The 27922-nt window shown below is 40.4% G+C and overlaps 1 protein-coding gene and 1 non-coding gene across 6 annotated transcripts; both read left to right on the top strand.

Moving 5' to 3' along the window:
- The first annotated feature begins 306 nt into the window (after positions 1-306).
- Positions 307-23344, top strand: MKKS (McKusick-Kaufman syndrome). 5 transcript variants are annotated; one of them, XM_040248297.1, is made up of 7 exons: positions 307-558; positions 6228-6286; positions 11083-11313; positions 14718-16129; positions 19114-19289; positions 20198-20308; positions 22301-23344. In XM_040248297.1, exons 4-7 carry the CDS (start codon positions 15145-15147, stop codon positions 22739-22741), a joined length of 1713 nt encoding a protein of 570 aa, XP_040104231.1. In that variant the 5' UTR covers positions 307-558; positions 6228-6286; positions 11083-11313; positions 14718-15144; the 3' UTR covers positions 22742-23344. The 5 variants fall into 5 exon arrangements, with proteins under 5 accessions (XP_040104231.1, XP_040104233.1, XP_040104234.1 ...); XM_040248299.1 differs by having other exon boundaries at positions 6228-6271; XM_040248300.1 differs by lacking the exon at positions 20198-20308.
- Positions 4365-4472, top strand: LOC120869628. Its single transcript, XR_005722596.1, has one exon. It is a non-coding gene; the product is annotated as a U6 spliceosomal RNA (small nuclear RNA).
- Positions 23345-27922: the final 4578 nt, after the last annotated feature.

Raw genomic sequence — 27922 nt, forward strand, 5'->3', positions numbered from 1 at the left:
GGCACGGACCTGACCTAGCCGGCGAGCGCACCCGGGGGCCTCCGACCCCCGGAAGCCCCCGCGGTGACAAGGGGCGGGCGCCGCGCCGCTGAGGGCCGCCCGCGCGCCCCGCTCCACAGGAGCGGCCGCAGCGGCGCCTCCTCTCCGGGTCTTCTGGGCGGTCGCTCCGGAAGACCGGGGCTGGCGAGCGGCCGCGGGATCCGGCGCGTCGCCATTGGTCAAGGCCGGAAGGCCCGGGACCCGCCGAGAGCGGTTGGTCACGTTTCCATTCCACGAGCGCCTCTTAAGCGCGGGCAAAAAGGGAGACACTGTGCTTCAGCAAGTCCGTGTGACCCGTCCTTTAACGTTTCCACTTCCGACCGTGTGCCTAGACTGACACCAGACGAGGCCCGCCCCCGGTCTTCCGGTCGCCGCCACCCCGTCCCCGGCCGAGAGCGTCACCAGCGCCCGGAGAAGCCGCGGGCTGCGCATGCTCGGTCCCCAGCGCGGGCCTATCTCCCGGAGCTGCGGCGGCGCGAGGTGCGGCCTTGGGGGCTGCGGGCGGCGGCCGACGGGCAGGTGAGAAGGCCGGGGCCGCCGCGGGGAGCCGGCTCTCTGCCCGGCTGCAGGGGGGCCGGGGCTCGTCGGTGCCTCGTCCTCGCTCGGAAAGGTCACTGAAGGAGACCGGGGGCGGGGCTCGGGGGCCGGCTCCTTAGAGACTGCGTTTAACCTGCAGCCTCGGCGCTGCGTGCTTGCTGCTGGCAGGAACGCGGGGGAGCCGGGGTGCTCTGTAGTGCGCACAGCGCCGGGGGTGCACTAGCCTCCCGCGGATCCGCGCGGCCGCACCGCGACGTAGACAGAAAAGGCGCCCGAGGGGAGGCGCCGAATGCCCTGGCCCTGAGACCTGTGTCTGCCTGGAGAGCCGCCCTCTGACGGGAGCACTCCGCACCGTGTGGTAGTACCCGCTCGGACGGCAGAAGCAGGACTTGGCGCTGTGGACATTCTGGGCGTGGAAACCCTGTTGAGACGGAGGCCTCCTGAGGTCAGATCAAGCTCACATCCTGTTGGTGTTTCAGAGGCTCGCTATACCCGCAGTTTCATTGATGCATTCATTAACACCGGCAGTTTATATTCGTATTTGTCACACTGCCTAGTTAGCAGATACAGAAGTGGCCAAAACGAGCATGGCCCTGACCACATTGACCTTATATTTAATGATGGGAGGGGCAACAGTCAACAAGTAAATTCATAAACGAACAAGATGTTTCCAGATTGTCCTTGATGGTGTTCCCTGGGAAGCAGACCTAAGGAGATTTATGACCAGGACATTTATTAGTACTTTTTGGATCTTACCAAGGAAGAAAGGAGGTAGAATGGTGGGTAGAAAAAGTTGAGCTGCAGAATGGTCCCAAGAAGAGTGTCTACCAAGTCTCACCGTAACTCTGAGAGTTGTCCCAAGTTGGAGGGAAGGGTCAAGACTACATCCCTGCAGTGATCAGTCATTGGATACCCACTGTTCCCAAAAGAGGACATAACTTCAACTCCTCCCCCAGTCAGTCCTGGGACTTACATCTGTCTGCACACTCCCTGGAGCCTGGATCAAACAGGAGTCTCCAGAAGTGCCTGTTTTTATATCTGATTTATATTGAAGATATTGTACATACATTAAGAATAATTGCTGCCCTGTGTTGAATGCTCACATATCAGATACTGGATAAACAATAAATATTTACGTAGGTAAATACATAGGAATTCTCATTATATAGCACCATGTTACGGACTATGAAATTGAGGCAAGAAGTAAGTCTCTTTGCCTAAGATCATATGTAGTGGGGGAGGTTGGAATTTGATTTCCATCATCACTCAAAGCATCATCATACTGGGACCTTCATATTTAATCACTTAGCACCATTAACATCATTAATTGTTGTCAGAGAAACAAATATGAATTTATCACCCTGTCTTTGCTGTTTTGCTTTGTCCTTGAGTTTCCTTCTTTCCTTCATGATGAACTTTCCTGGCCCTCATTTTTGGAGCCTGTTAACCTTTGCTAGGAGAAGGCAATGGCACCCCACTCCAGTCCTCTTGCCTGGAAAATCCCATGGACGGAGGAGCCTGGTAGGCTGCAGTCCATGGGGTCTCGAAGAGTCAGACACGACTGAGTGACTTCTCTTTCACTTTTCACTTTCATGCACTGGAGAAGGACTGAAGCGACTTAGCAGCAGCAGCAGCACCAACCTTTTCTATAACATCCTGAAATCTAGTAACAGAGTCCAGCCTGAGTGCCAGGTATGTGATAACTACACAACAACCTTGTAATATGGCTGTCACTGTTACTCTCATTTTATGGATGATGTACCTGAAGCATTGTGAGGTTAAGGAATCATCCAAGGTCACAGACAGCGGTACTGTAATAAGGCAGAGATGGAAAGCCCAGGCAGTAGGATTCCACAACTTGTCCACTTAATCACTCCACAACAGTGCATTCTTACTAAGATGATGTGTTGTACTTTACCTTCTGGAAACTGGTAGGCAGGAACTAGATCCCATTTTTTGTGTTGTACAAAGAAGTGTAGGTTTCACCTGCTGGTCAAAAATGTCATTGAAGTCTTCTGAGCAACAGAACTGTATCTGTTGTTTTCACCAAGATGGCAGTATTAAGAGGGTAGAGAATGGAATAGTGGTTTTCAGACTTAAGCTTCAGAATTACCTGAAGAATTTGTTGAAACACAGATTACTGGATCCCAGTGGAGAGTTCTGATTCAGTAGGTCCGGGGCGGCCCAAGAGTTTACATTTCCGATAAATTCCTAGGTGATGCTACTACCAGTGGCAAAGGAACCACAGTGAGAACCACTGGACGAGAAGCAAGTGAGGTAATGAGGGTCTGGACTGTGGCCGTGGGGAGAAATGGTGCCAAAGAAATGTCAGGTCAGATGGAGAAGTGGGTGACTGACTGGATGGGGAGTGTAAGAAACCGCAGAATCCACTGTGTTCAGATTTTCTAATCGAACAGTGTGGTAGAGGAGAAACAGCAATTTGGGAAGGAAAGAAGATTCATTTTTATACAAGATGAGTTTAGATGCTTGTGGGGAACAGCAGCATGGGGTATGTGGGACTAAGCTGGAAATGAAGGCACGGGAGTCACTGATGGATGTGCTAAAGTGGAAGCTTTGGGTGTGAATGAGGACACCCAGGAAATGAACAGAGGGAGAAGACAGCCAAGGACAGGGCTTTGAGAAGAGTGAACAAGTAGATGGAAACCGAGGGACCGTTAAAGGAGACCGAGAAGGAGCAGATGAGCCCAGGTACTTAAAGAGTGTCAAGAACTCATCCAAAGTGCTGCAGAGAGATTACAGGGAGAGATTCATGATCTTTATAGTCAAAGTGGTTTCCATGGAGAGTGGAACAAAAGCAAATTACTTGGGTGTGAAGGTGGAAGTGGGAATTGGCTCCAGAAATGTGTTATTTGAAAGGAATCAGTGTCTAGTAACTGGAAGGAAGGGCCAGTAAAGTGCAGTGGCTTTAGGGAATTTGCTTTTGGTTCTTTTCAGTGGATAAAAACAGTTTTGCCAAGGAGGAAGACCAATTCCAAGTGGGAGATGGAAATTAGAAGTTGGGGCGGGGGGTGATGGAGTTGGGACGCTGAAGACACAGTGGCAGGTGGGACTGACTGACCAGAAGTGTATGGTCCTCAGTGAGGAAGGACGTGAAAATGGGAGCTGAGACGGACGTTTTACCACATGGGAGCGGGAAGCAGAGGGGCTCAGACCCAGTAGCCACAGTGTCCTCTGGCCAGTAGGTTATCTGCAGAAACCAAGGTGGAGAGTGAAATAGAAATCTCGGGAATGGTGACGACAGAAACCAACCGCTGAGATTCAGAGCTGACCAGGGGAACATGAAGGCATTGCGGCAGCACCAAGAGCCCAGTCCGCTGTCTTCAGTAATCCCCACTGGCATCCATGTCCAATGGCAGGTGTAAAGGTGGGGAAAGGGGCTGGAAAGGTTCTCAGACAAATTTTATAGGGTTCTCTAAATTTTATAACGACTCTCCACACCTTTCCGATAAGCCACAGCCTGCCAGAAAGCTGATTGGCTTTTCCTTGTTGGTTGCTAATTATTCACTTGCTGTTCAAATTTTAGTTTGTGGACAGTTAAAGCTCCCATGTAAAACTTGTGATGCTTCCAGTATACTACTTATTTGTAAAGACACTTAATTCACAGTAATGGAGTAGAGGATATCAGAGATCGTAAAACGCTTACGCCTTTACCACGCTCTGTGCCTGCTCCTGACTCACTCCAGACCAGGCTGTGCTGGTCAGCTGATTCTGACCAGTTACTGCCTGCTGGTCAAGGTAGGGGTAAGATTTTGCAGAAAGGAAACTTAGAGCTCAGTTTCGGCAGTACATATACTAAAATTGGAACGATACAGAGAAGATTAGCATGGCCCCTGTGCAAGGATGATAGGCAAACTCATGAAGTGTTCCATTATTTTTTTGTGAGCTTCCTGGTGGCTCAGACAGTAAAGAATCTGCCTGCATTGAGGGAGACTCGGGTTTGATCCCTGGGTCAGGTTGAGAAGATCCCCTGGAGAAGGGAATGGTAACCCACTCCACTGTTCTTGCCTGGAGAATTCCATGGACAGAAGACCCTGGCGGGCTACAATCCGTGGGGTCACAAATAGTTGGGACAGGACTAAGCGCCTGACACACATGGTCCACTCAGTTAATCAAGAATTGACAGTAATTTTTTTGTTGTCTGTGTTTTGACAAGACTGGAAAAGTTCAGCAAAGCTGTTATTTTAGGTGATGTAGTTATAAAAGGGGGGAAAAAAAAGAAACTATTATTCTCTTTGGCATACTAGTCAGTCAGTTCAATAGGCCTGAAGACACCATGCAGTCCTTTCTAACGTGTACACAAAATTGCCAAAATGTGAACTGTTGTATTAAAATTGAGGATGAAAAGAACTACTTTCAGGGTCAGTAATTAGATTTCAGGAATGAGGGATTCACAGATACTTAAAATCAACATTTGTTACACCAGAAGAAAAGGCATTATACAATTCCAATAAATTTAATGGAATATCACCGCCACAAGAGTTGGGTTAATTAATTGTTTAACTTCCCATTTAGTGTTCTCTTCATGTTTAAATTACATTCAGTAATTTTTTTAAATGTTTTAAACGTTATTTATTTTTTTCAAATACTTTAAATGGAGCCAGATGAAGACGTTAAGAATCTACCTTACACTGTGTTCAAGAGGCCAGCAGATGGCGCCCCGCAAGCCCAGTAGGCAGACTGAGAGCCTTCCCCGCATTGCCTGCATCTGGGGTATTGTAGGCCTAATGGATAGCGAAACGCTGTGGTTTTCACTGCGTGCATACAAAGAGTAATCTGATAGCCAGAGCCTGTTTAGGATTAAGTGCTTTTTTTGCCCTTCACGTTACTGATCAGTTCTATGCAGTAAAAAAGATTATGATATTTTAGTGGGGCAGAGATGTAACCAGCTTTTCTCCATTCTGTTCATTAATCTCTATTTATTCTGCACTAAGAACTGAGCTTAAAAAAAAAAAGGCGGCTAAAATTAGCTCCACTCATGCATTAGTAGATCATGGGTGTGTGTTTGGAGGATATGGGCTTGTTTGCCCTCTCATTTTGGACCAAGTGTCACAAGGCCTGTTAGCCTCTAGTGTGCCCCGCTCTGAGAGTAAAGACATGCCGGGTGTAATGCACTGGGGAGCCTGACCTCAGCCACCCGCGCAACCATGCAGCATGCGCCCAGAATGTTCTCTGCACACATCATTATGCACTGGCAATTCTGACTGACTCTTGCCAAAGCTGAGATACTAATACTCAACTTTTGAAAATTGCCATTAAGAATACCAGCCTAGACTTTAGGACTCCAAACTGCAAGATGAGTGACACAATTAACTGCCAATAATTTTAGAATCATTTAGTGTTTCCTTATATATAAACTGGTCTCATAAAATTGCTATGGAAGCGAAAAGAAAAAATAGGAAACTTTGAATAATGCGAAGTATTTGTTTTGGAAAGAAGGATATAAGAAAGCATCTGTGTCAATGGCCTATAAACATTTTCTATACTTAACAGAGGCATTTCAATGGATAAAACCATAAATATCTACTTTCTGTTTACTAATGTAAAATTTACTAATCTCTTTTCCTTTTTCTTGGTTTCCTCCATCTTTGTAAAAGAGCCCCACACCTTCTGTTTTCATTTGTTTTTCTTAGGAGCGTGTTTAGAGAGGACCCAGGAAAGAGACGGGCAGTGGCAGGTAGACTGGAGGAGGGTAAGGAGAGGGAAGACATCTTCTTGCTGTGGTTTGTGTCGCTTTTTTAATCCAAGCAAACTTGAAACACTCTGTGAATGAAGAAGCACTAACTCATTTTAGAAGCCAGCCTGTTTTTGCCCGGCAAATGTGATCATTTTGAGCATATTGAGAAAATCTTGCTTCAGACTTAGGAATCTCTTCTGTCCATAAAATAGTTCCACACCACTTGGAATAACTTGTTGCCAAATGTTTTGAGGGAAGGGCCATCTCAAGAAAAGCTGTATCCAGCTTTGTTTTCCATCCCCAAGTTGGAACTCCCTGTCTCCCTGCTGCTCAGCACTGTGAACCAAAGTCAAAGTTTTAAAAACCTTCTTGTTAAATTCATTTGAAAAATGAGTTAATTGTAAGGAATTCTAGTAAGACTTTGTATTATCCTGAGAAGCAGCATAGAGAGGCTATAGCATGGACTCTGGAGGATTTACTTAGCATGTTTAGCAATAAAACACTGAAAAAAATCTCAGATTTCTATCAATCAGTGATCTGTTAAATTAGGATATCGCCATAAAAGCTATATAACTACTAAAAATCATAATGAAGATTTATATTATTGGAGGGAGAAGAGATTATAAAAAGAGTGTATATTGCAATCACATTTTTATTAAAACCAAAAAGATTACAGATTTTTTTAGCTTTCTTATTACCGCACTTTCTAACTTTAAAAAGTAAGCCTGTGTTATAGTTTTTAGAAAAGGGCAGTGATACTAAGTTTCATTTTGAAAATATTCCACAAAAAGACTTTAGAAGAAAAAAATAGATTAAATCAAAATTGTATACTCCTAGTATATTTGATTGTATTTAAAAGCCCCACAAGAAGATATGAGAAAAATAAGGGACACATTACTTCAGTAACTACTTTGTTGTCTTTTTCTTACAGCTAGCAAGGAACCTTATTTAGTAAAGTCTAATGTGTCTGCCCTGGTATGTGATTTATTCAAGCGACAATATATATATAAAATGCTGGAAAGATACTAAGTAAAAGAAATGAAGTAGGTGAAGATTGCTGTGCCATTGTGAGTCTATCTTACTTGCTGGAGATGGTATGATACTCAGCGTGTTTATGTGGATTTAAATGTGAAGACTCTAAAAGTACTTTGTAAAGTAAAATGCCCTGTCATTCTGATCTTTATCATCTCCCAAGCCTCACAAAGGACAACAGAATAATCACTGGAAGTCAGTTACCTGCTTTTTCACCTCCATTAGCCAAATCAATATATGAGACACAGAGAATATGAGGAAATGGCTGCATGTAGGTGTTGAGCAAATATTAAAGCTATTAATTATTAAATCAGGAAGTGCTGTTACTGGGCCTCAGTGATCATTTGGCAAATAATGAGTTTTCAGCCAAAATAGATACTAATTCCAAGGCTGAACTAAACCTAAATCTAGAAAAAGATGCACTGATTCTAATGGAAGAGGATACTCACCTGTTAAACACAATCTAAACAGAATGGAGCACCCTGTCCCTGACCCAGGGAAGACCCAAGGAGATGCCGAGTACAGGGAGCCACCTCGATCCTAATCCGAGGAGGGTTCCTAGCACATCACATTTCATCCTGTGATCTACTGTACATGGAGGGGTAGAACCACAGTCCACAGACATTGCTGTCACAGCTTGGACCTTGATTTATTCTGAATTTTGGTTATTGAGTTATTCATCTCAGCTTTATTATTATATTCTTTCATTCCAAACATGGAGAAGGGAATGGCAACCCACTCCAGTATTTTTGCCTGGAAAAACCCATGGACAGAGGAGCCTGGTGGGCTACAGTTCATAGGGTCGCAAGAGTCAGACATGACTTAGCAACTACACCACCACCACCACCGTTCCAAATGAGTCTTTTCTATAAGCTGTTTTCCTAAAAGTTCAAAACTCAGGAAAAAGTGACAAATATGATGATTAGTGATCCTGAGAAGTAAACGGGCAGAGGTGCTGTCTATGAAAAGTGCTGTGACTTGACAAGCTCATGTCAGAAGGGACAGAGTTGGAGATGCTTAAAGTCACCTTAAGTATTGAGACTGGATGTGAAAGGACAGTATATGCTGATCCTTTAATTCAAGGTATTTTGTGAATAAAAATGCCAGCTGTCAACACAGACCATTGACTTCGGCACAGCCTCAAGTCCCTCCTTCCGTCTCAGAAGTAAGTCTTACGCAAGCTCTTCCCTCATTATTCCTGGTCACCCAGGGCCTCCCTCAGAGGTTTTATTGTTCCTCAAATCTCAAATGCCCCAAAGGCTTTTGCACAGTGGGCTCCACAAGGAAATGTAATCATGATACAGTTTATTTCTGATTGACTTTCTCCAAAGATTAGAACATGCGTATGACAATAAAAGGTATGGTCCTAAAGGTTGCAAAAAAGCATATAGAACGCCAAAGCCCTTGAGGGAAGGGAGAGGGCCAAAAATACTTGCAGTTACAAAGCAGGCCATGAATTCTCTAGCAGTTTGTTTAAGTTAGCAAAAAAGTCCTTATGAAATGTGAATTTGTACCTTGAGGAGAAATCGTTTCTAATGCTGGGAATAATATATGTACATAGGCATAACTCTAAGCCTTGTTTATTTTTAACATGTACATACAGAACACAGTTCAGATATGTAGCTCATTAGTCCTATATTTTAATCTTGCCTTAAAAGGGAAGGTATAAGTAAAAATTATGTTCAGACATTTTTCTAAACACATTCACACAAAATTACCGTAAGTGATTTCATAATGGAACTCACATGTAAGCCACTGAACCGAATTCTTAACAGTCCTTATTGTCCTTCATTGCCCAGAAGGGAGCTTGGAGAGCGGGTCCATTCAGAGCATTATGAGTGCATAAGCTCATTACTAAAGCCTAGTGAACTCCCTTGAGTAAAAACGTGTAAGAAGTCTTTACAGGTCATCTAGACTTAAAACCCCAAACCCAACAGATCATCAGAAACAGACTTCCTGGGCCACCTTCCATGCTTTCCAAATCAGACAGAGCAAAAAACTGTTCTTAATACTATCGAGCTTTGAAACTGCAGGCAAGTTCCTAGCCCTAGTTTCTTCAAGTAAACTTTGTTGACAATAACCCTTATCAGTTCAGTTCAGTCACTCAGGCGTGTCTGACTCTTTGTGACCCCATGGACTGCAGCACACCAGGCCTCCCTGTCCATCACCAACTCCCGGAGTTTACTCAGACTCATGTCCAGTGAGTTGGTGATGCCATCCAACCATCTCATCCTCTGTCGTCCCCTTTTCCTGCCTTCAATCTTTCCCAGCCCCAGGGGCTTTTCCAATGAGTTAGTTCTTCGCATCAGGTGGCCGAAGTATTTGAGTTTCAGCTTCAACATCAGTCCTTCCAATGAATATTCAGGACTGGTTTCCTTTGGGAGGGACTGGTTGGATCTCCTTGCAGTCCAAGGGACTCTCAAGAGTCTTCTCCAACACCACACTTCAAATGCGTCAATTCTTCAGCACTCAGCCTTCTTCACAGTCCAACTCTCACATCCATACATGACTACTGGAAAAACCATAGCTTTGACTAGACGGACCTTTGTTGGCAAAGTAATGTCTCTCTTTTTTAATATGCTGTCTAGTTCGGTCATAACTTTTCTTCTAAGGAGTAAGCATCTTTTAATTTTATGGCTGCAGCCACCATCTGCAGAGATTTTGGAGCCCCCCAAAATAAAGTCAGCCACTGTTTCCACTGTTTCCCCATCTATTTGCCATGAAGTGATGGGACCAGATGCTATGATCTTTGTTTTCTGAATATTGAGTTTTAAGCCAACTTTTTCACTCTCCACTTTCACTTTCATCAAGAGGCTCTTTAGTTCTTCACTTTCTGCCATAAGGGTGGTGTCATCTGCATATCTGAGGTTATTGATATTTCTCCCAGCAATCTTGATTCCAGCTTGTGCTTCATCCAGTCCAGCATTTCTCATGATGTACTCTGCATGTAAGTTAAATAAGCAGAGTACAACAAACAGCCTTGACATACTCCTTTCCCAATTTGGAGCCAGTCGGTTGTTCCATGTCCAGTTCTAACCATTACTTCCTGACCTGCATACAGATTTCTCAAGAGGCAGGTCAGGTGGTCTAGTATTCCCATCTCTTTAAGAATTTTCCACAGTTTGTTGTGATCCACACAGTCAAAGGCTTTGGCATAGTCAATAAAGCAGAAATAACCCTTACAGGGTATAGTTATTAGCGATAAGGGTAAACACTCTAAATGCAGAGGCTCGGCACAGAAATGTGGAGATGGCGTTCATAGAGTTCAAGCCAAAAGTCTTCTGCTACAGTTGGGACCAATGCTTGACAACATTTCAGTGGAAACATCATCACTTCATCCTATCAGAATGCAGAATCTGCATATTTAATGATTGCCATTTGGTTCTTCTGTTAAAATTGTGACTAAATAGATTTTTTTAAAGAATAATTTAACTTTGTTGTGGTTCAGAGAAATTAATTATACAAAGACAGTGACATTGATGCATGAGTGTTCCCAAAGTTTCCAGCAGCCTTCCCAGCAGGTGATGTTGCTCCTTCATAATTGCCGACTAAACTTATAGTGTTACCCTGTATGTTTCCAAGCGTGATCTTCTGCCATCCCTGTAAGTCTGCAACTTACCTCTTTTTGTTAAATAACATTGCAATGTATTGTACCTAGAAACTTTTTAACAGGCAGCTTTTATTAGAGGGCAGTGTTCTGCTTATGCTTTAGAGGTGTAATTTTAGAGGGATTTTTTTTTTTTTTTTAATTTTGTTTTTAACTGTCGACCTTTTCTTAGGTACACTGATGCTGAAGTACTATGAGCTTTCAGAACTTCTGGAAAGACTACAAAGTTCTGGTTGTTATGGTACCTCTGATTGGGTTCATACATTTGGGGTGGCACAGGATCAAAAGCAGCCCTGTTTTCCAAATTCCTAGTAAGGACAACCTCTCTGAACCAGACACTCTGGCTCTGACAAGTCCCAAGAAGAACCACCTCCCAGGGAAGTAGCAGGCTTGCAAGTTTCAGGTGAGTTTGATTTACCCCGTCAAAATGCATTTATATAGGAAAAGCAAAATATATGCTTTGTTTTCCTTTGTTGTTGTTTAGCAGCTAAGTTGTGTCTAACTCTTTGCAACCCCCCATGGGCTGTTGCCCACTAGGCTCCTCTGACCATGGAATTTTCCATGCAAGAATACTGCAGTGGGTTGCCATTTCCTTCTCCAGGGGATCTTCCCAACTCAAAGATCAAACCTGCATCTCCTGCGTTTCAGGCTGATTCTTTACCACTGAGCCACCAGGGAAGCTGTTTCCCTTCATCAGTTTTTATAATAATAAGTTAATGGTCTAGTAGCAATGAGAGTTTTTGTTCTTGATGAATTCAGAAGTTTGCATAAATTTGAATTATCACAGTCATTATCATCAATATTATTTTTAATGCTTAAATTGTCCCATCTTAGATTCCCTCCAAATTCCCCCTGGCTATCTGTTTTATATATGGTGATGTATGTTTCCATGCTTTTCTCTCAATTTTTGCACCCTCTCCTTCCCCTGCTGTGTCCAAAGTCTGTTCTCTATGTGTCCATCTCCATTGCTGTGCTGTAAATAGGATCATTAATACCATCTTTCTAGATTTCCTACACATGCATTAATGTACAATATTTGTCTTTCTCATTCCAGCTAACTTCACTCCATACAACAGGCTCTAGGTTCATCCACCTCATTAAGACTAACTCAAATGTTTTATGTTTTACAGCTGAGTAATATTCCATTGTATATATGTACCATAACTTCTTTATCCATTCATCTGTCAGTGGACATCTAAGCTGCTTCCATGTCCTAGCTGTTGTAAAAAGTGCTGCAACAGACACGGGTACACGTCTCTTCCAGTTACAATTTTCTCAGTCGTGGGATCGTTGGGTCCTATGGTAGTTCTATTCCTAGTTTTTAAAGACATCTCCATACTGATCTCCATAGTGGCTGTATCAATTTACATTCCCTCCAACAGTGTAAGAGGGTTCCCTTTGCTCCACACCCTCTCCAGCATTTATTGTTTGTAGACTTTTTCGTGATGGCCATTCTGACCCTGTGAGGTGACACCCTGTGTAGCTCTGATTTGCATTTCTCTAGTAATGAGCAGTGTTCATCTCTTCACTGTTTGTCGGCCATCTTTATGTCCTCTTTGGAGAAATGTCTGTTTCGGTCTTCTGCCCACCTTTTCATTGGGTTGTTTGTTTTTCTGGTGTTGAACTGCATGAGCTGCTGTATATTTTGGAGATTAATCCTTTGTCACTTGTTTACTGTGTCATTTTTTAATGACTATTACTTTTTTACAGGAAAAGTCTCTAGCTCGTCTCTTCTTGCCTCAGCCATTTCTCCAAAGAACCCTGATTCCTTTTAGGAAAAAATTTTACCTGTTTATATTTCTTTAGATCATATTTTATAGCTCTGAATTGAGAATATAGTCATGGAAGTTTTAGTATTTTTAATATTTAATTGTTATCCATCACTGCAAAAAGACCATCTGCCAGGCCAGTGCATCCAGGAATAGTCAGGGCCATTCATGTGATGTTAACTTTAGGAATAATGGGTCACATTGTTAGGAAGAAAGAAATAGCTGAATTGGCACTTCCAAACCTATTCTATAAGCCAGCCCTGTGTTTTATGTCCCCCGTTTTCTCAGTTTAACCTCATTTTGTCTAGAGAAAGACATAGGGCCATGAGTCAGCAGTTTTGACATCCTGAAAATGATTTGGTGATCACCAACACTTTGTTCCTTTCTCATAAAGATACTAGCCAAAAGACATCCTGAAAATGATTTGGTGGTCACCAACACTTTGTTCCTTTCTCATAAAGATACTAGCCAAAAGATGTGGTTACTGGTCTAACTACCACAAGACTTTTAGAGGGGCCAGTTTAGCCCCTTTTGAAAAGTTGCATGTCACTATTATATATTGAAAAGTAACCAGATAAATCACTTTATTGGTCACAGTCTGTTAAGATTTGCGGTTTGTGTGGGTGTTGTAATATGCAAATTTACATATGGAAGTCACTTCACTAAGCTTGCATTTAAATCTATTTCACAGATTTTGCTGAATCTAAAATAAGCTTTGAAATAATATTTAAGTTATTTGGTTCTTTCTCATATGAGATGAACAGAAACTTTTTTCCTTGTGCTGTAAAAAGAGATAACTATATCATTGCAGTGAGAAAGCTGGCTATCCTTGCTTTCACTTTATTTGGGCCCAGTTGCCATGGTTACAGCCCTGTAACTAAATTGGGAGGTGTGATAACCAAAATAACACTTTGCATAACATTCCTTTGTTCTCTTCACATCTTTGCACGTCTTCAGATCACCTTCCTGGTCTGTATTGTACTGTGCCATAGTCTACTCTGGGTAGGACTGTAGTCTGAGTAGTTCAGTTCTATTTATGCTAAACACAGTCCATGTGGTTAGCATGGTTAGTATATTCCTGAAAATAACCAATAATTGGTTGAACCTTTACCTTCAAAGCACCAAACCTCAACAGATCTCCACACATTATTATAGTATCAGAAGTTTACGCCTCCACTCACTTCTTCCAGCCTCATTAAGGAAACTAGTACGAGTGCTGGCACCCTCAATAAATGGCAGCATTTTACATTATTTACCCTCTCTGAGGCCAGATTGCCAATCCAGTCCTATCTTCCTCCTTGTCATCCAGCACATTCCTTGGCTTTTGTATTTATTGTCATAAGCCACAGTTTGGGAGTGGATTAGTTGTAAGACATCAACACTGAGTATCATTAACTGATAGGGTAAAACTACAGAAGATTGCTCTGACTTTAGCCAGATATTTTAAACATGGTTTTTTCTTTGGTAAATGTGTTGTACACATTTGTCCACCTAGATGTAGACTGTACATTAGATAATGTCAATTAGGAATCCTGACAGTTATCTCATTTTCATTAATTATTTACAAACAGGATTTTATACAAATGCAGTTATATTCAGACCTAAGCAAGAGAAAAGTTAGAGTTATTTTCCAAGTTAGAGAAAAAAATATCACTAGATCTTGATGCAAGAGAATAAAAACATTTGAGACCTCGAGACCAGATTCTATGAGTTTTACTATATATATATATATATATATATACACCATGTTCTAGAAGCATATCATATTAAAAAACTGTGTACTGTAAGCTTCCTGACTGTGTTGTGCATTCCAGAATTATTAACATACCAGTACTTTTCCTTGTAGAGATTCACTGAAGAATAAAGAAATGGATGTTTTTAGTCTTAATTTATGTTTCTCATTTTCTGGATATTTATACCTGTGGGTAGTTCCTTTTTCTAAAGAAGGAGCGGAGCGTTAAAATTAATTACTAAGCTTCAATTATAAAATGTTTGGGGGTTACTTCTCTAAAATATTTTTTATTTTTATTTCTTGTAGAAAGAAGCAGCTCTGAGTCAGAGCTTGAGCTAGAAAGAAGAGATGAAAAATAGCAGTTGGATCAGAAAGAACTGGCTTCTTATAGCTGTGGTTTCCTTCATAGGTGTCCATCTTGGAACGTATTTTATACAGAGGGCTGCAAAACAGTCTGTAAAGTTTCAGCCTGAAGGCAAACAAAAGAATTTGAATAATGAAGTAAAATAAATATTTGGAATTACTAAAATGTCATTATATCAATCATTATGTGCCGATTAGCTTCATAAGCATGGAGCTCAGTATTTAATTTTATAGCCACAATGCTGTAAATCCGAACGTTTGATTCCTGAAAGATAATCTTGTTAAATGTTAAAAACCCACGACAATACAATGAATAGAAAACTCTGGTTAACAAAATAAAAACTTTCTTCACAAATTACCTTGCAGTAACATGTCTCGTTTAGAAGCTAAAAAGCCCTCGATCTGCAGAAGTGACCCCCTGACAGGCGAGCGCTCCAGGGCCAGCCTGGCGGCCTTGAGGGGCCTCGTCACATCGTGCTACGGCCCGGCGGGCAGGCTGAAGCAGCTGCACAACGGCCGCGGCGGCTCCGTGGTCACCACGTCCCAGTCGGCCGCCCTCCTCGCCGGCCTGCCGGTCAGCCACCCCGTGTTAAAGGTCCTGACGGCCGCCGTGCGCAATCACGTGGCCTGCTTCAGCGATGGCGGCTTATTCACAGCCATTCTTTGCTGCAACCTCGTCGAAAATGTTCAGAGACTAGGCTTGACACCCACCACGGTTATTAAGTTAAATAAGCATCTTTTGAGCCTCTGCACCAGTTACTTGACATCTGAGGTCTGTGCTTGCCGAATCCCAGTCGACTTTAGTAGTACCCAGATCCTCCTGAGTTTGGTACGCAGCATATTAACAAGTAAACCTGCCTGCATGCTCATCGCAAAGGAAGTTGACCATATCAGTACTCTGATTCTGAGAGCCTTTCTGCTTACAATTCCAGAGGACACCCAAGAGCACATCATTTTAGGAAAGAGTATAATTGTTCCTTTAAAAGGGCAAAGGGTTATAGATTCTGCTGTGTTACCTGGAATACTAATTGAAGTATCAGAAGTTCAACTGATGAAGATACTCCCTATCAAAAAATCAGATTCCTTCAAGGTGGCACTCTTTGATGTGTCTTTATCTGGAGACCTCTCTGATACTGGAGAAGGAACACTGTTGGTCAGTTACGGAGTTTCTCTTGAAAATGCAGCTCTAGACCAGTTGTTTAACCTAGGAAAACAACTAGTTAGTGACCATGTAGATCTTGTCTTGTGTCAAAAAGTTATACACCCATCTTTGAAACAGTTTCTCAGAACTCAGCGTGTTATTGCTGTAGACAGAATTGGAGTGTCTCTGATGGAACCCCTGAGTAAAGTGACAGGTAAAAAGCACTCTCAATTTTTGCCCTTTATGGTTAATAAATCACACTTCCCTTGAGCAAAGATATTCTTGATGTGTGTTGTGTTAACATATTGAACAATTTGAAAAGCTGCCAACCTCACTGTGTGTGAGTATCATTTCTGGTGGCAAAGGTTGTTTCAGAAAAAGATCCTGTATTGTTCACTTATTAAAAATTGAGTGATGATGACTATTTTGTAGCTATTTTCCAGCCCCAAATGTACTGCAGAGTCTGTCATAATTTACAGCTATTAACCCCCAAACATTCAACAGATTATTGAGAAAGCTAACATTCTTACAGTCATATAAAGTTTCATAATTTAAACAGAATTCTTCTACTTCAGTTTTACAAAGCTCTTAAGTCACTTTGTATTATCTAACTCCAACAATTTAGGTACTTCTGCCTAAATAGTGGTTTCTAATTAGGGTATGTGTGTGTATTATTAGGGTGTATGTTTGTTTAAAGCTAGCACATGATTAAATATCCCAGATATTTCCAGCTAGTCTCCTTGAGAGCTGGGGTTGCCTTTTACTTTTAGTGTGTAAAACAAGCCTGGTCCATAGTAGGGGTTCTAAAATGTTGAATTAACAATAACATATTTATTAACATATAAAATTATAACATGCAAGAATTTTACTGTATTTTACAAACCTGGCAAATTGCAAACAGGTTTGTCACCTAATAGAGACAAAGAGAAATGACAAGTTAGAGAGTTCCTGATTTGAGCCACTTGTCAATATCTCTTAACTGCGTTGATAACCTATCAGAATCATTTCATTAGGATAAATTTCAATTTATAAGTGGTTAGACTTAAGAGTTTAATAAATTTTGGTAAAGCTGTTAAAGTTGGCTATTTTTATAAGTCATCAGAGAAGAAGTGTGAGGGCCAGTATCAAGTCCCCAGTATCTCTGGACTACTGTCAGATGATCAGCAGACTGGAAATTGTTAAGAAATAATGGCAATCATTCTTTGGAACTCATTAGTGATGCTGTGGGTCAGACCCACACCCCTAAGTATTTACTGGCTTTTCATAAGCAGGTGATTTCAAGTAATGAATATTGAGTATTAAATATTATGATGTCAGTTTTTAAACTGAGGAATTTTTCTGTAGAAACAATGTAAGTGGGCACTTGGTTTCTGCACCAGCCCACAACTGATTTTTATTCCACTGATAACTAGAGTGTGGTAGAACATGAGCTGACCTATTTTACTTGCAAATGGATACAAAAAGTTAAGCATTCTCCAAGTATTTGCTGCTGATTGGTTGGTTGCTTAGGAGTGTCATCAAGAGACTGCAGCGCTACCAGTGGGTGCCTGGGATTGGGGAGAGGGCAAACTTTTATAGACATGCTCTGCTCTGTTCCCCCACGTAATTTCAGGTTTGATCCCTGAGTTGGAAAGGTTCCCTGGAGTCAGGAATGGCTACCAACTCCAGTATTCTTGCCTGGAGAATTCCATGGACAGAGGAGCCTGACAGGCTATAGTCCATGGGGTTGCAAAGACTTGGACACGACTGAGCGACCAACACTTTTACATAAAGCTGGAGTTGTAGTCCTTAATCTTGGGGGCAGAAACTTTTTCTAGACAAAAGAGAAAGTGGGGAGAAAAACTCTTATCAGGCCCCTGTGGCTCCATTAAACAATAGGTGAAGTATGTTTGGGCCTAATCCATTTTATCTAGGTTGAAATTACCTCTCCCTCCTGCTTCAAACCTAATTCCTCTTTTTGGATAATTTAGGATAAGTAATGGGGTTATTGTGCTTGGTGGACTGGTGGATATGAAGCTTGTCATGGCTTACAAAACATTTTTAACTTTTGACTTGGTTTGATTGATTTGTGAAATAGACATGATCACCCCCACTTCACTGTCTTGTGGGGAAGCCCACCGAGAAGAATTCAGTGCTTTGCTCCACATCAGAGGCTGGGCAGCAGGAAAGCTGAGCCTTTCCTTACAAATTTTCTGTTGGTTCCACCCTTGAAGTTGTACAAGATGTAGGGTTTGTTTCTTTTTCTTAAATTTTAGAGCCCTCAAGTATTCCTTGTTCTTTGAGACTTCAGAAGTAAAGAAGAAAGGATATTCAAAGAAGTGAAATTGTTCATGAGCTGTAAGAATATTTAGACATTGTTTTAATTCCATTTGTTTGAGAAGAAGCTGGTCCAAGGAGGTGCATTGCTGAATTACAGTTTTAATCTTAAGACTTTAAACCAGTGCTATTACTTCTTAAAAGCTTGTTGCCATTTCTTATATAACTTTACTACATTTAGAGATTTTAGAAACCTTCAAGTCATCCTAACTTCTCCTTCATTCATATTTTTATTTATTTGTGTTTTATAAAATTTTATTATTTTACCTATGCAGGAGGGAGAATAACAAAATGAAATAAGAAGGTCGCGTACTTTATTTTGGCATGCTTTAGGTAGTTGTTTACATACAAACAATTGTTTGGCAAAGAAAAAAAAATCCTGTATGTTCACTAAATGGAGCCCCAAAGGAATTCAGCCATACAGCTATCTGCATAGCTTAGTTTGTGAGTTTTAAGGTAAAAATAATAACACCCTTTAAAAATAGCCTGTCTCCTCATTTCATCCTTATTTCAGATTACTGTGGTTGTTAATTTGGAGTCTCTGATCCCTGAATGGGCTTCCAGGGTTCCTGGACTTCCTGAAAATGTGTGCAAAATTGTGCATGCCTTTTTCTGGAGAATGCAGAATTGCTTCTAACAAATGTTCAAAGAAGTCTGTAAATCAAAAGAACCACTGCTTTATTTGCACATCATTTGAATAATAGAATACTATTTATAGGTTTAAGAAGATGCATCTTATTTCTTTATCCTATATTTCATATTTTAAATGCTATGCTTTTGGGACTTCTATATTAGCTAGGAATGGATATTGTAATTTTAAATGATTGTAAGCTCCATGTTTATTCATCTATTTTGTGTTTTCTAAACTTTTTTTAAAAATAGGAACATGGCCTATTGGTTCCTTGGGCTCAATCTCTCCCAGTAGTTATGGAAGTGTAAAAGATTTGTGCATTGCAAAGTTTGGCTGCAAACATTTTTTTCATCTTATTCCTAACAAAACAACTATCTGTAGCCTGCTTCTCTGCAACAGAAATGATACAGCCTGGGATGAGCTGAAGGTAGGTAATAAATGTTGAATTCCTTATGTAGGGACTGGGGCAGGGATTAAAGAATCAGATAGGTACTATAATTTTTTTCACATCAGTCAGCTGTGCTTTTTTCCTTCACAATTTTCCTAGGTGGTGTAGAAAGCAAAAACAACCAAAATGTGAGAATTACAGTTATAAGTAAGCTGGTTTATTTTCCTGTGATATAGAAACTTGGCATATGTTGCCTCTTATTATTTCCAGTAATTTACAAGCAATGTAAAAGTCCTTGATGGGAAATTTTCTTAAGAAATTAATTTGAATTGTGTACTTGATGCTAATGTGTATGAATAATTCAGTTAGAAATAGGTTCCCCAGTTATACCCATCATCCACTTCTTAACAGAGATGTTCACAAACAGCAATAACACATGCAGTTTTTATACAATGAAAGTGATGCCCAATGGTACTGGTCACAGACTGGAAGAATGGATACTCAAGGCTCTAGCCTGGTAAATATTGAAGGTCTGTGTGTTTTTATTGCTGCTGGGTTGGATCATTTCCATAGCAACTTGAAATAAATTCTATATAGCGTTTATACAGCTAATTTATTTAGATACAGATATTTTTGTTAGAAATATTAGCACTCTGCTGATCCAGTTGTGTTTGTGAATCTCAATTTGAAGAGCTAAATGTATATGAAGGAGGATATTAATCCAGTCCATGAAAACAAACATCTGGCTAAAGTATTCTTTCATTTCTTATTTTTATTATTCCAAAAACGTGTCCATCACATGACAGCCTTGGTGACACTAGTTTTGTTCTTTTGCAATTGAAATCAGGCTCCTTGAGTCCACTGTCTAAGTTGCCTTGAAAACATGGCTCTATTTTCTTTGTGTTTCTGATGTCAACGTCAGATTCTGGTGATTGTTTCTGTTTTAGCTCACGTGTCAAACAGCACTGCATGCTTTGCAGTTAACAATCAAGGACCCGTACGTTTTGTTGGGAGGTGGCTGTACTGAAACTCATTTGGTGGCATATATCAGACACAAGGTAGGTTAGATAGTCCCTCCTAAATTATCTGAATTCTCAGCAACATGCATTTTATGAGATAATAAGATAATAATACTCTGGAGCCTTTAATGCTTAATTCCTCAGTAGTCTTGAAATCAATATTGTATTTAAAAACACTTTAGGAAAATAATACTCAAAAATATAAGCTCATATCTTTATCACAGTGACCATTAATCCAACCTTTTAGCAGATGATCACATTCTTTGAGGACTGTCTAAATATACTGCCTGTGGAAATGAGCATTCTGGGTTTTTTCCTAGTTTAATTTTGTATTGAGATATAGCCAATTAACATATAACATTGACATAGTTTCAAGAGAACAGCAAAGGGACTCAGCCATAATATTCATGTATCTATTCCCTCCCCCAAACCCCCGTCCCGTCCAGGCTGCCACATAACATTTAGCAGAGTTCGATGTGCTATACAGCAGCTCCTTGTTGGTTGGTTATCCATTTTAAACATAGCAGTGTGTATATGTCCATCTCAAACTCCCTAACTATCCCTTCCCACCACTACCACCAGCAACTATAAGCTCTTTCTCAAAATCAGTGAGTCTGTTTCTAAGTATGTTTATTTGTATTGAAATGAGTATTCTGTTAATGGGAGTTGTCATCCTAGAGATCTCCACTGCTAAGATACAGTAATACTTGATATTCATGATGAAAGTGTTGAGATTCTACAAAAATACTTCAGTACATTCTGGATATTCCAGAAAAAAAGTTTCATTTATTAAAGCATCTAATTATTAGATTCTGTTATAATTTTAAATGGTATTCATTTATGATACATGTTAATTCTATTAAATAGAATTGTTTTTATTAATCTATGAGACTCCATATCCTAATAGTAGATAAGTGTCACACATCATATTTCTTATTAATTATTTCATTAACACTGACCTACTTTCTTTGAAAGTAGCTACAAAAAGGTATGTGTTTTCCAAGTGCTTGCAGTTGGTTCTTTGGTCAGTCAGGAGTGCAGAGTCTCTGGGATGCCTGGGATTGGCGAGTGTGTAAATGTTTTCCATAGACATGCCCTGCCTTGCTTCCCCAAATAACTTAAAATCTGTATGAATATAAAGCTTCTTCATGAAAAGTTATCAGAATGTACATTATGAAAAACAAAACCATTGCCAATCTATTGATGCTGAAGAGAAAATATTGTAGTCTGCAAATGGAACTCATTAAACTGGAAAAAGTCTTTTGGAGAAGGACAGTATCTTGAGTAGGATTTTTGAAGAAGCAATATAGCCCTGAACATGTGGGGAGGGAATGTACAGTAGAGATGATATCTGGTTCCAGTCTCCTGGGCAAAAGGAAAAAATGGTCATTTTTTTTGAGTAATTAGGATATGGATTTTTAACGATCATTCAGTGATGAGTTTGTTGATGTGTTACTTTTTCTATCATGAAATTTCTAGGATAGACTTTTTAGAATGGTGGAACAAAAGCAATTCAAAATTATATAACCTTGTCATTAATGAAAGAGAAAAATGTTATTTTTTAAACATTAAGGTTAAAATGATACATGGCCCTAAATGGTTTTTGTCTTAGTTATAACAGACGTATTTGCATTTTAAACAAATCTCAAACATTTACTGAGTATAAATAAGTGCGTTTGTGACTTCATTAGTCTTCACAAGCTTCCTTCTGGGTGTACAGAAACCTGTGATTCACTTACTATGCCTTGTCCTTCATGTTGTACAAAGGCACTACTGGCAATCCTTCAGAACAAATTGATGGTGGGGTTAATTCCGAGTCATTCATTCTGATAAAATGACTGGTAGTGGGTGCTTTTATTGTAACAACCAAGTTAATGGATTAGCATGGCCAGCTGGCCCATCCCTGCCCATTAGCCTTGTGCCAAACCCCAAGTACTGTATGACTAAGCGTTTGATCAAGTATTTTTCAGAAACATTTTTGTCATCCTAATTGCTCTGTTCTGTATCTTCAATGGTTTTGTTACTCTCTAGACCCGTAATGAGCCAGAAAGCGTTCTTCAAGATGAGAGATGCTCTCAGACAGAACTCCAGCTGATCACTGATGCATTCTGCAGCGCACTTGAATCTCTCGCTGGCTCTTTAGAGCACGACGGAGGTGAAATTCTTACCGATAGCAAATATGGACACTTCTGGTCGGTTCAGGCCAATTTGCCTTCTGCTGTGAACTGGCCAGATTTGCTTTCCAGATGTGGCTGTGGACTCTACAGCAGCCAGGAAGAACTCAGCTGGTCCTTCCTAAGAAGCGCTCGTCATCCCTTCCCACCGCAAACCGGCCTTTCCCGTGAAGCCACAGGCTCGGCCAACACCCTGACCTTGGACTGCTTTACCGCGAAGCTTAGCGGCCTGCAGGTGGCTGTGGAGACTGCTAGTCTGATTTTGGACCTTTCATGTGTCATTGAAGATACAAACTGATATAATGTTATCTTACAAAAAGAAAAACTAGTGACGTGTCAATAAAGAAAAGTATTGAGTTTATATGTTCTCTCTGAAAGGCCTGTTCTCCATATGGAGATTGATGATTCATAAAATCATAGATTTACTTATTTAAGGAAAAAAGAATTGATTCTTGAATAGAAATACTATAGAATAATAAAAATATGAAGCATTATTGAAAATATGGTAATTATGTCAGTGAGTTCATAGATGCTGCTGTAGATTGTAATAAGTTTCTGTTCTCGTTATTTTGACGTCATTCTAAGAGTATACAGAAATTTTAAAACATCCTAGTCTATGTTCTTTCTTGGGTATACTTTTATAGATATTTTTATTTAGTAGTAATTACATATGTTTAAAGTATAAAGCTAGATTCCAAAGTATCACAAAGCATCCGATACAGACTGTTCATTCAAAAGAAGTGTTCAAACCGCACATTCTGTAGAATTTCCAGGTTCTGTATCTGAGACTGTATCATTCAGTAATTGGGTAATTGGTGTAGAAGCTGCTCTACCTGCAATTGCTAGTTTGTATCACTGTTCTTCATTTCTGTTATTCTGAGGAAACGTGTAATCAAGAAAAGAATAGACTTCATATATAGTAACTTCCCTGATAGCTCAGTTGGTAAAGAATCTGCCTGCAATTCAAGAGACCCTGGTTTGATTCCTGGGTCAGGAAAATCCCCTGGAGAAGGGATAAACTACCCACCCCAGTATTTTCTGGCTTCCCTTGTGGCTCAGCTGATAAGGAATCCGCTTGCAATGCAGGAAACCTGGATTCGATCCCTGGGTTGGGAAGATCCCCCGGAGAAGGGACAGGCTACCCACTCCAGTATTCTGGCCTGGAGAATTCCATGGACTGTATAGTCCATGAGGTCACAAAGAGTCGTACATGACTGAGCAACTTTCACTTTCATACTTTTTCATTTTAAACAGCATAAAGAAGTGGAAAAACGACTTCTCTATTTCAGTCAATATTGCCAAAAAGAAACTAGAACAATTCTCATACTCAAAGACATGTCATATCAAGGAATATAACTTGAAATGCAAAACATATTGATAAATTGAAGAAGAAATACACAATATAGCTAGAATAATCAGAATGGAGCTATAACATGTTACATTAAATTTTAGGAAAACATCTTGGAAAGTTTGGAAAAATTAAACAACCTAAGAGTCAGTGGTCAGATCTATAGTCATGATAGAGGGAGATAGAATGATTTAGCTATTTCCTCCAAAATTCTTAAAAATCTGAAAGAATTTTTACCCTAAGTCAAAGAAAATAATTGTAATACAAACTCACAGCAATACAATATATATCGAAAAGTCAGCTAACTGCAAGCTTCATAAAATATTTCTCTAAAATTTTGTGTCCTTTGTTTTTAGGGTCAGTCAGGTAGAGTGGTGGCCTCTACCACTAGCCTCTACTACCTGACTAGCGTCTACCACTAGAGTGGTAGTCAGGTAGAGTCAGGTAGCCTCTGAGACGCCTCCTGGTTTGTAGACCCCCGTCTAATCCCTCCGTCTGAGTGTGGGCTGCATGTAGATTCCTTTGCGTTTCCCTGTTCTCCCTTGGTGAACAGGAGTGTCTTAGTATGGTTATCCTATGCCTGATCCATCCCTGTATGTCAGGACATAACTCGTTTTTGTGGGTCTACAGATGGAGAGGACCTGTGCTCCAGGAGCTGCACCTAAGAATCACACCCCGGAAGCCTCACCCACCCCGACTTAACTTCAGTAATGAGGTTCTAGACTTTTAGCTCATGTTGTAATGTGATGAGAACCTAGGGAATCTGGGAAGGAGGTGGATGTATCTTGCACCTGATGGGCAGCCTCCCAGATGGCTCCCACTGGTCTTATCTCTGGCGTACACCCTTTGAGTGTAAGTGGAAACAAATGACTAGATTTTAATGAGTTGCATACCACAGAAGTGATGGCTATTGTTGCTGATACTGTGTGATCAAAAGATAGACCTCTTTTTCGATCTCTGAAGGAGTGAGCCATCGGCCAGGTTGGGAGCTGCCCTAAGTAGAGGCCCACAGGACAAGGGACTGCAGGAGGCTCCGGCCAACAGCCCACAAGGAACTAAATCCCGCCAATAACCACAGAAGTGGATTTGGAAGCAGTTTCTCCCTAATGGGGCTCAGGATGAGTTTAACCTCTATCCTTGCAACCTCATGAGACGCCCTGAAGCAGAGCATCTAAAAAAGCCACTCCTGGAATAATTCCTCATATTATCTATGAGATAATAAACTTTGTTTTAAGCCAAGTTTTGGGTGTAATTTGTTAGGAAGCAGTCGACCCCTAATAAAGGCAAAAGTAAAGCTTATTTATAATTACATACCAAAAATTTGATCACACAAGTGGAAAAAAAATTCTTGATGCCATGGTTTTGCATTTCACCATCACTCCGAACACAAAGGTAGTGTTCTTCATACATGTTTGTTTACCAAGGGAGTTTTATATTCACTTAAGAAAGGGTCTCACTTAGGAATATGGGAAGTGTCCTGGGTCTCCTTGGCCCTCGACTGCATTTCAACTGTTGCCCAAGAAGGGACGCTGGAACAAACCTCTCAGGACCCAACCTCATCAGTTATGGAGGTCTCCACTCCTCGGGATAGCCATCTCTAATTGTTGTTTTTAATTCTGCCGAGTTCAGTAACATTTCTTTGTGAAAGATCAGTGCTCTCATTTTGAGTATGTCATAAATTTGTTGAAATATTTTTATAAATTCATGTTTTCTAAAGTGGTATACAATCTTTGGTAGAAAACACTGGAAATTAAAAAAAAAAAAAAACCGTTCAAGAAAATCGTCATTCAAACTCAGATGGTAAAATATGAGATGAAAATTCTTGAAGAAAATAATTTCAGAGGAGCTCATCTTGTCAGAAATAACAACAAAACAGCAACTGAGTTAAGCTTTGGGCATTGTTTGCTGATAAAGTAGGATGAAGTCTGACCATTGCATTGCATTTCCTCGGGGGACAGACAGGAAGCCCTGATAGTTACAGAAAAAAAAGGAAAAGGAGTATCATACAGAGGAGAATGAAGCCCATGAACAAGGCTCAGCACATCTGTGGGACGCACAGAACATGGCTCATGTTCTATCATTATTTATTAGTGAAGTTCACTGAACCATAGGAATTAGCATCTTATCAATCAAAAGAAGTTAGGATTTTGGCAGCACAGAAAAAAAAGTGGAGAACTAATACAAATTAAGACACTTTACATCAAAATATTCATTTGGTCTAGTAAATATCCAATTTCTTAATTCTTCCACTTACACTATTAGAGAATTTTTATGTTAGACATTTAAATCAACTGTTAAGAGTGAAGTATTTTCCACAGGACATTTAAATTATTATTAGTAGTATTTTTTATTATCATACGTATTCTCAGACTCAGTTTGACAATTAAAACTACTTAGGCATTCATATGACTGAAGAGAATTTATAAGCACTTTTATAATACCCGTCGTATTCTGTATTCTTATACCGTTGAACAGCTTTTTGGATAAATTTAAAATAAAGCAATATTGTTTATAGTCACATAAATTGTATAGGTTACTATTTAAGAGTATCATGTAAAAAGACCACTCTCAAAATCAATGCAGGCCCTGTCAAAATATCTGATTAGTCAGGTTATTAATTTCTGATAATCTTTGGAGAATAGTCAAGGAGACTAAATATATCTTATAGGGTCCTGTTTCAGCTGTATAAATAAATCTATCTTTTAATCTGAAGGAAAAGGGAAGTTTGAACATCTGATAGCTTTATAATTTTTTTTTCAAGTAGTTAAGTGTTTCCACTTAGTAACTATGTGCTTAGTTGCCCAGTTGTGTCTGACTCTTTGCGACACAATGGACTGTAGGCTGCCAGGCTCCTCCGTCCATGGGGATTCTCCAGGCAAGAATACTAGATGGGTTGCCATGCTCTCCTGCAAGGGATCGTCCCAACCCACGGACTGAACCCAGGTCTCCCGCATTGCAGGCGGATTCTTTACCATCTGAGCCACCAGGGAAGTATCCCATAATCCTTGTAAAATTTTGCCATTCATGTACAAAATTTGACTTTAGATGTTTCTAAACCCAATGTTCATCAGGCACTCTATCTATCAGATCTAGTCCCTTAAATCTATTTCTCACTTCCACTGTATAATCATAAGGGATTTGATGTAGGTCATACCTGAATTGTCTAGTGGTTTTCCCTACTTTCTTCAATTTCAGTCTGAATTTGGCAATAAGGAGTTCATGATCTGAGCCACAGTCAGCTCCTGGTGTTGTTTTTGTTGACTGTATAGAGCTTCTCCATCTTTGGCTGCAAAGAATATAATCAATCTGATTTAACCATCTGGTGATGTCCATGTGTAGTCTTCTCTTGTGTTGTTGTAAGACGGTGTTTGCTATGACCAGTGCCTTTTCTTGGCAAAACTCTATCAGTCTTTGCCCTGCTTCATTCCGTATTCCAAGGCAAAATTTTTCTGTTACTCCAGGTGTTTCTTGACTTCCTACTTTTGCATTCCAGTCCCCTATAATGAAAGGACATCTTTTTTGGGTGTTAGTTCTAAAAGGTCTTGTAGGTCTTCATAGAACCGTTCAATTTCATCTCCTTCAGCATTACTGGTTGGGGCATAGACTTGGATTACTGTGATATTGAATGGTTTACCTTGGAAATGAACAGAGATCATTCTGTCGTTTTTAAGATTGCATCCAAGTACTGCATTTCGGACTCTTTTGTTGACCATGATGGCTACTCCATTTCTTCTGAGGGATTCTTGCACGCAGTAGCAGATATAATGGTCATCTGAGTTAAATTCACCCATTCCAATCCATTTTAGTTCGCTGATTCCTAGAATGTTGACATTCACTCTTGCCATCTCTTGTTTGACCACTTCCAATTTGCCTTGATTCATGAACCTGACTTTCCAGGTTCTTATGCAATATTGCTCTTTACAGCATCGGACCTTGCTTCTATCACCAGTCACATCCACAACTGGGTATTGTTTTTGCTTTGGCTCCATCCCTTCATTCTTTCTGGAGTTATTTCTCCACTGATCTCCAGTAGCATATTGGGCACCTACTGACCTAGGGAGTTCCTTTTTCAGTATCCTATCATTTTGCCTTTTCGTACTGTTTATGGGGTTCTCAAGGCAAGAATACTGA

This window comes from Oryx dammah, unplaced genomic scaffold, assembly GCF_014754425.2.
Source record: "Oryx dammah isolate SB20612 unplaced genomic scaffold, SCBI_Odam_1.1 HiC_scaffold_10, whole genome shotgun sequence".
Classification (NCBI taxonomy): Eukaryota; Metazoa; Chordata; class Mammalia; order Artiodactyla; family Bovidae; genus Oryx; species Oryx dammah.

What these genes read in the sequence shown, in the direction of transcription:
- MKKS (XM_040248297.1), top strand. Translation starts at nt 15,145, where the DNA reads ATGTCTCGTTTAGAAGCTAAAAAGCCCTCGATCTGCAGAAGTGACCCC. An exon ending in CAGCCTGGGATGAGCTGAAG is followed by an intron (nt 19,290 to 20,197) that starts GTAGGTAATAAA and finishes TTTCTGTTTTAG; the next exon opens with CTCACGTGTCAAACAGCACT. An exon ending in TGGCATATATCAGACACAAG is followed by an intron (nt 20,309 to 22,300) that starts GTAGGTTAGATA and finishes GTTACTCTCTAG; the next exon opens with ACCCGTAATGAGCCAGAAAG.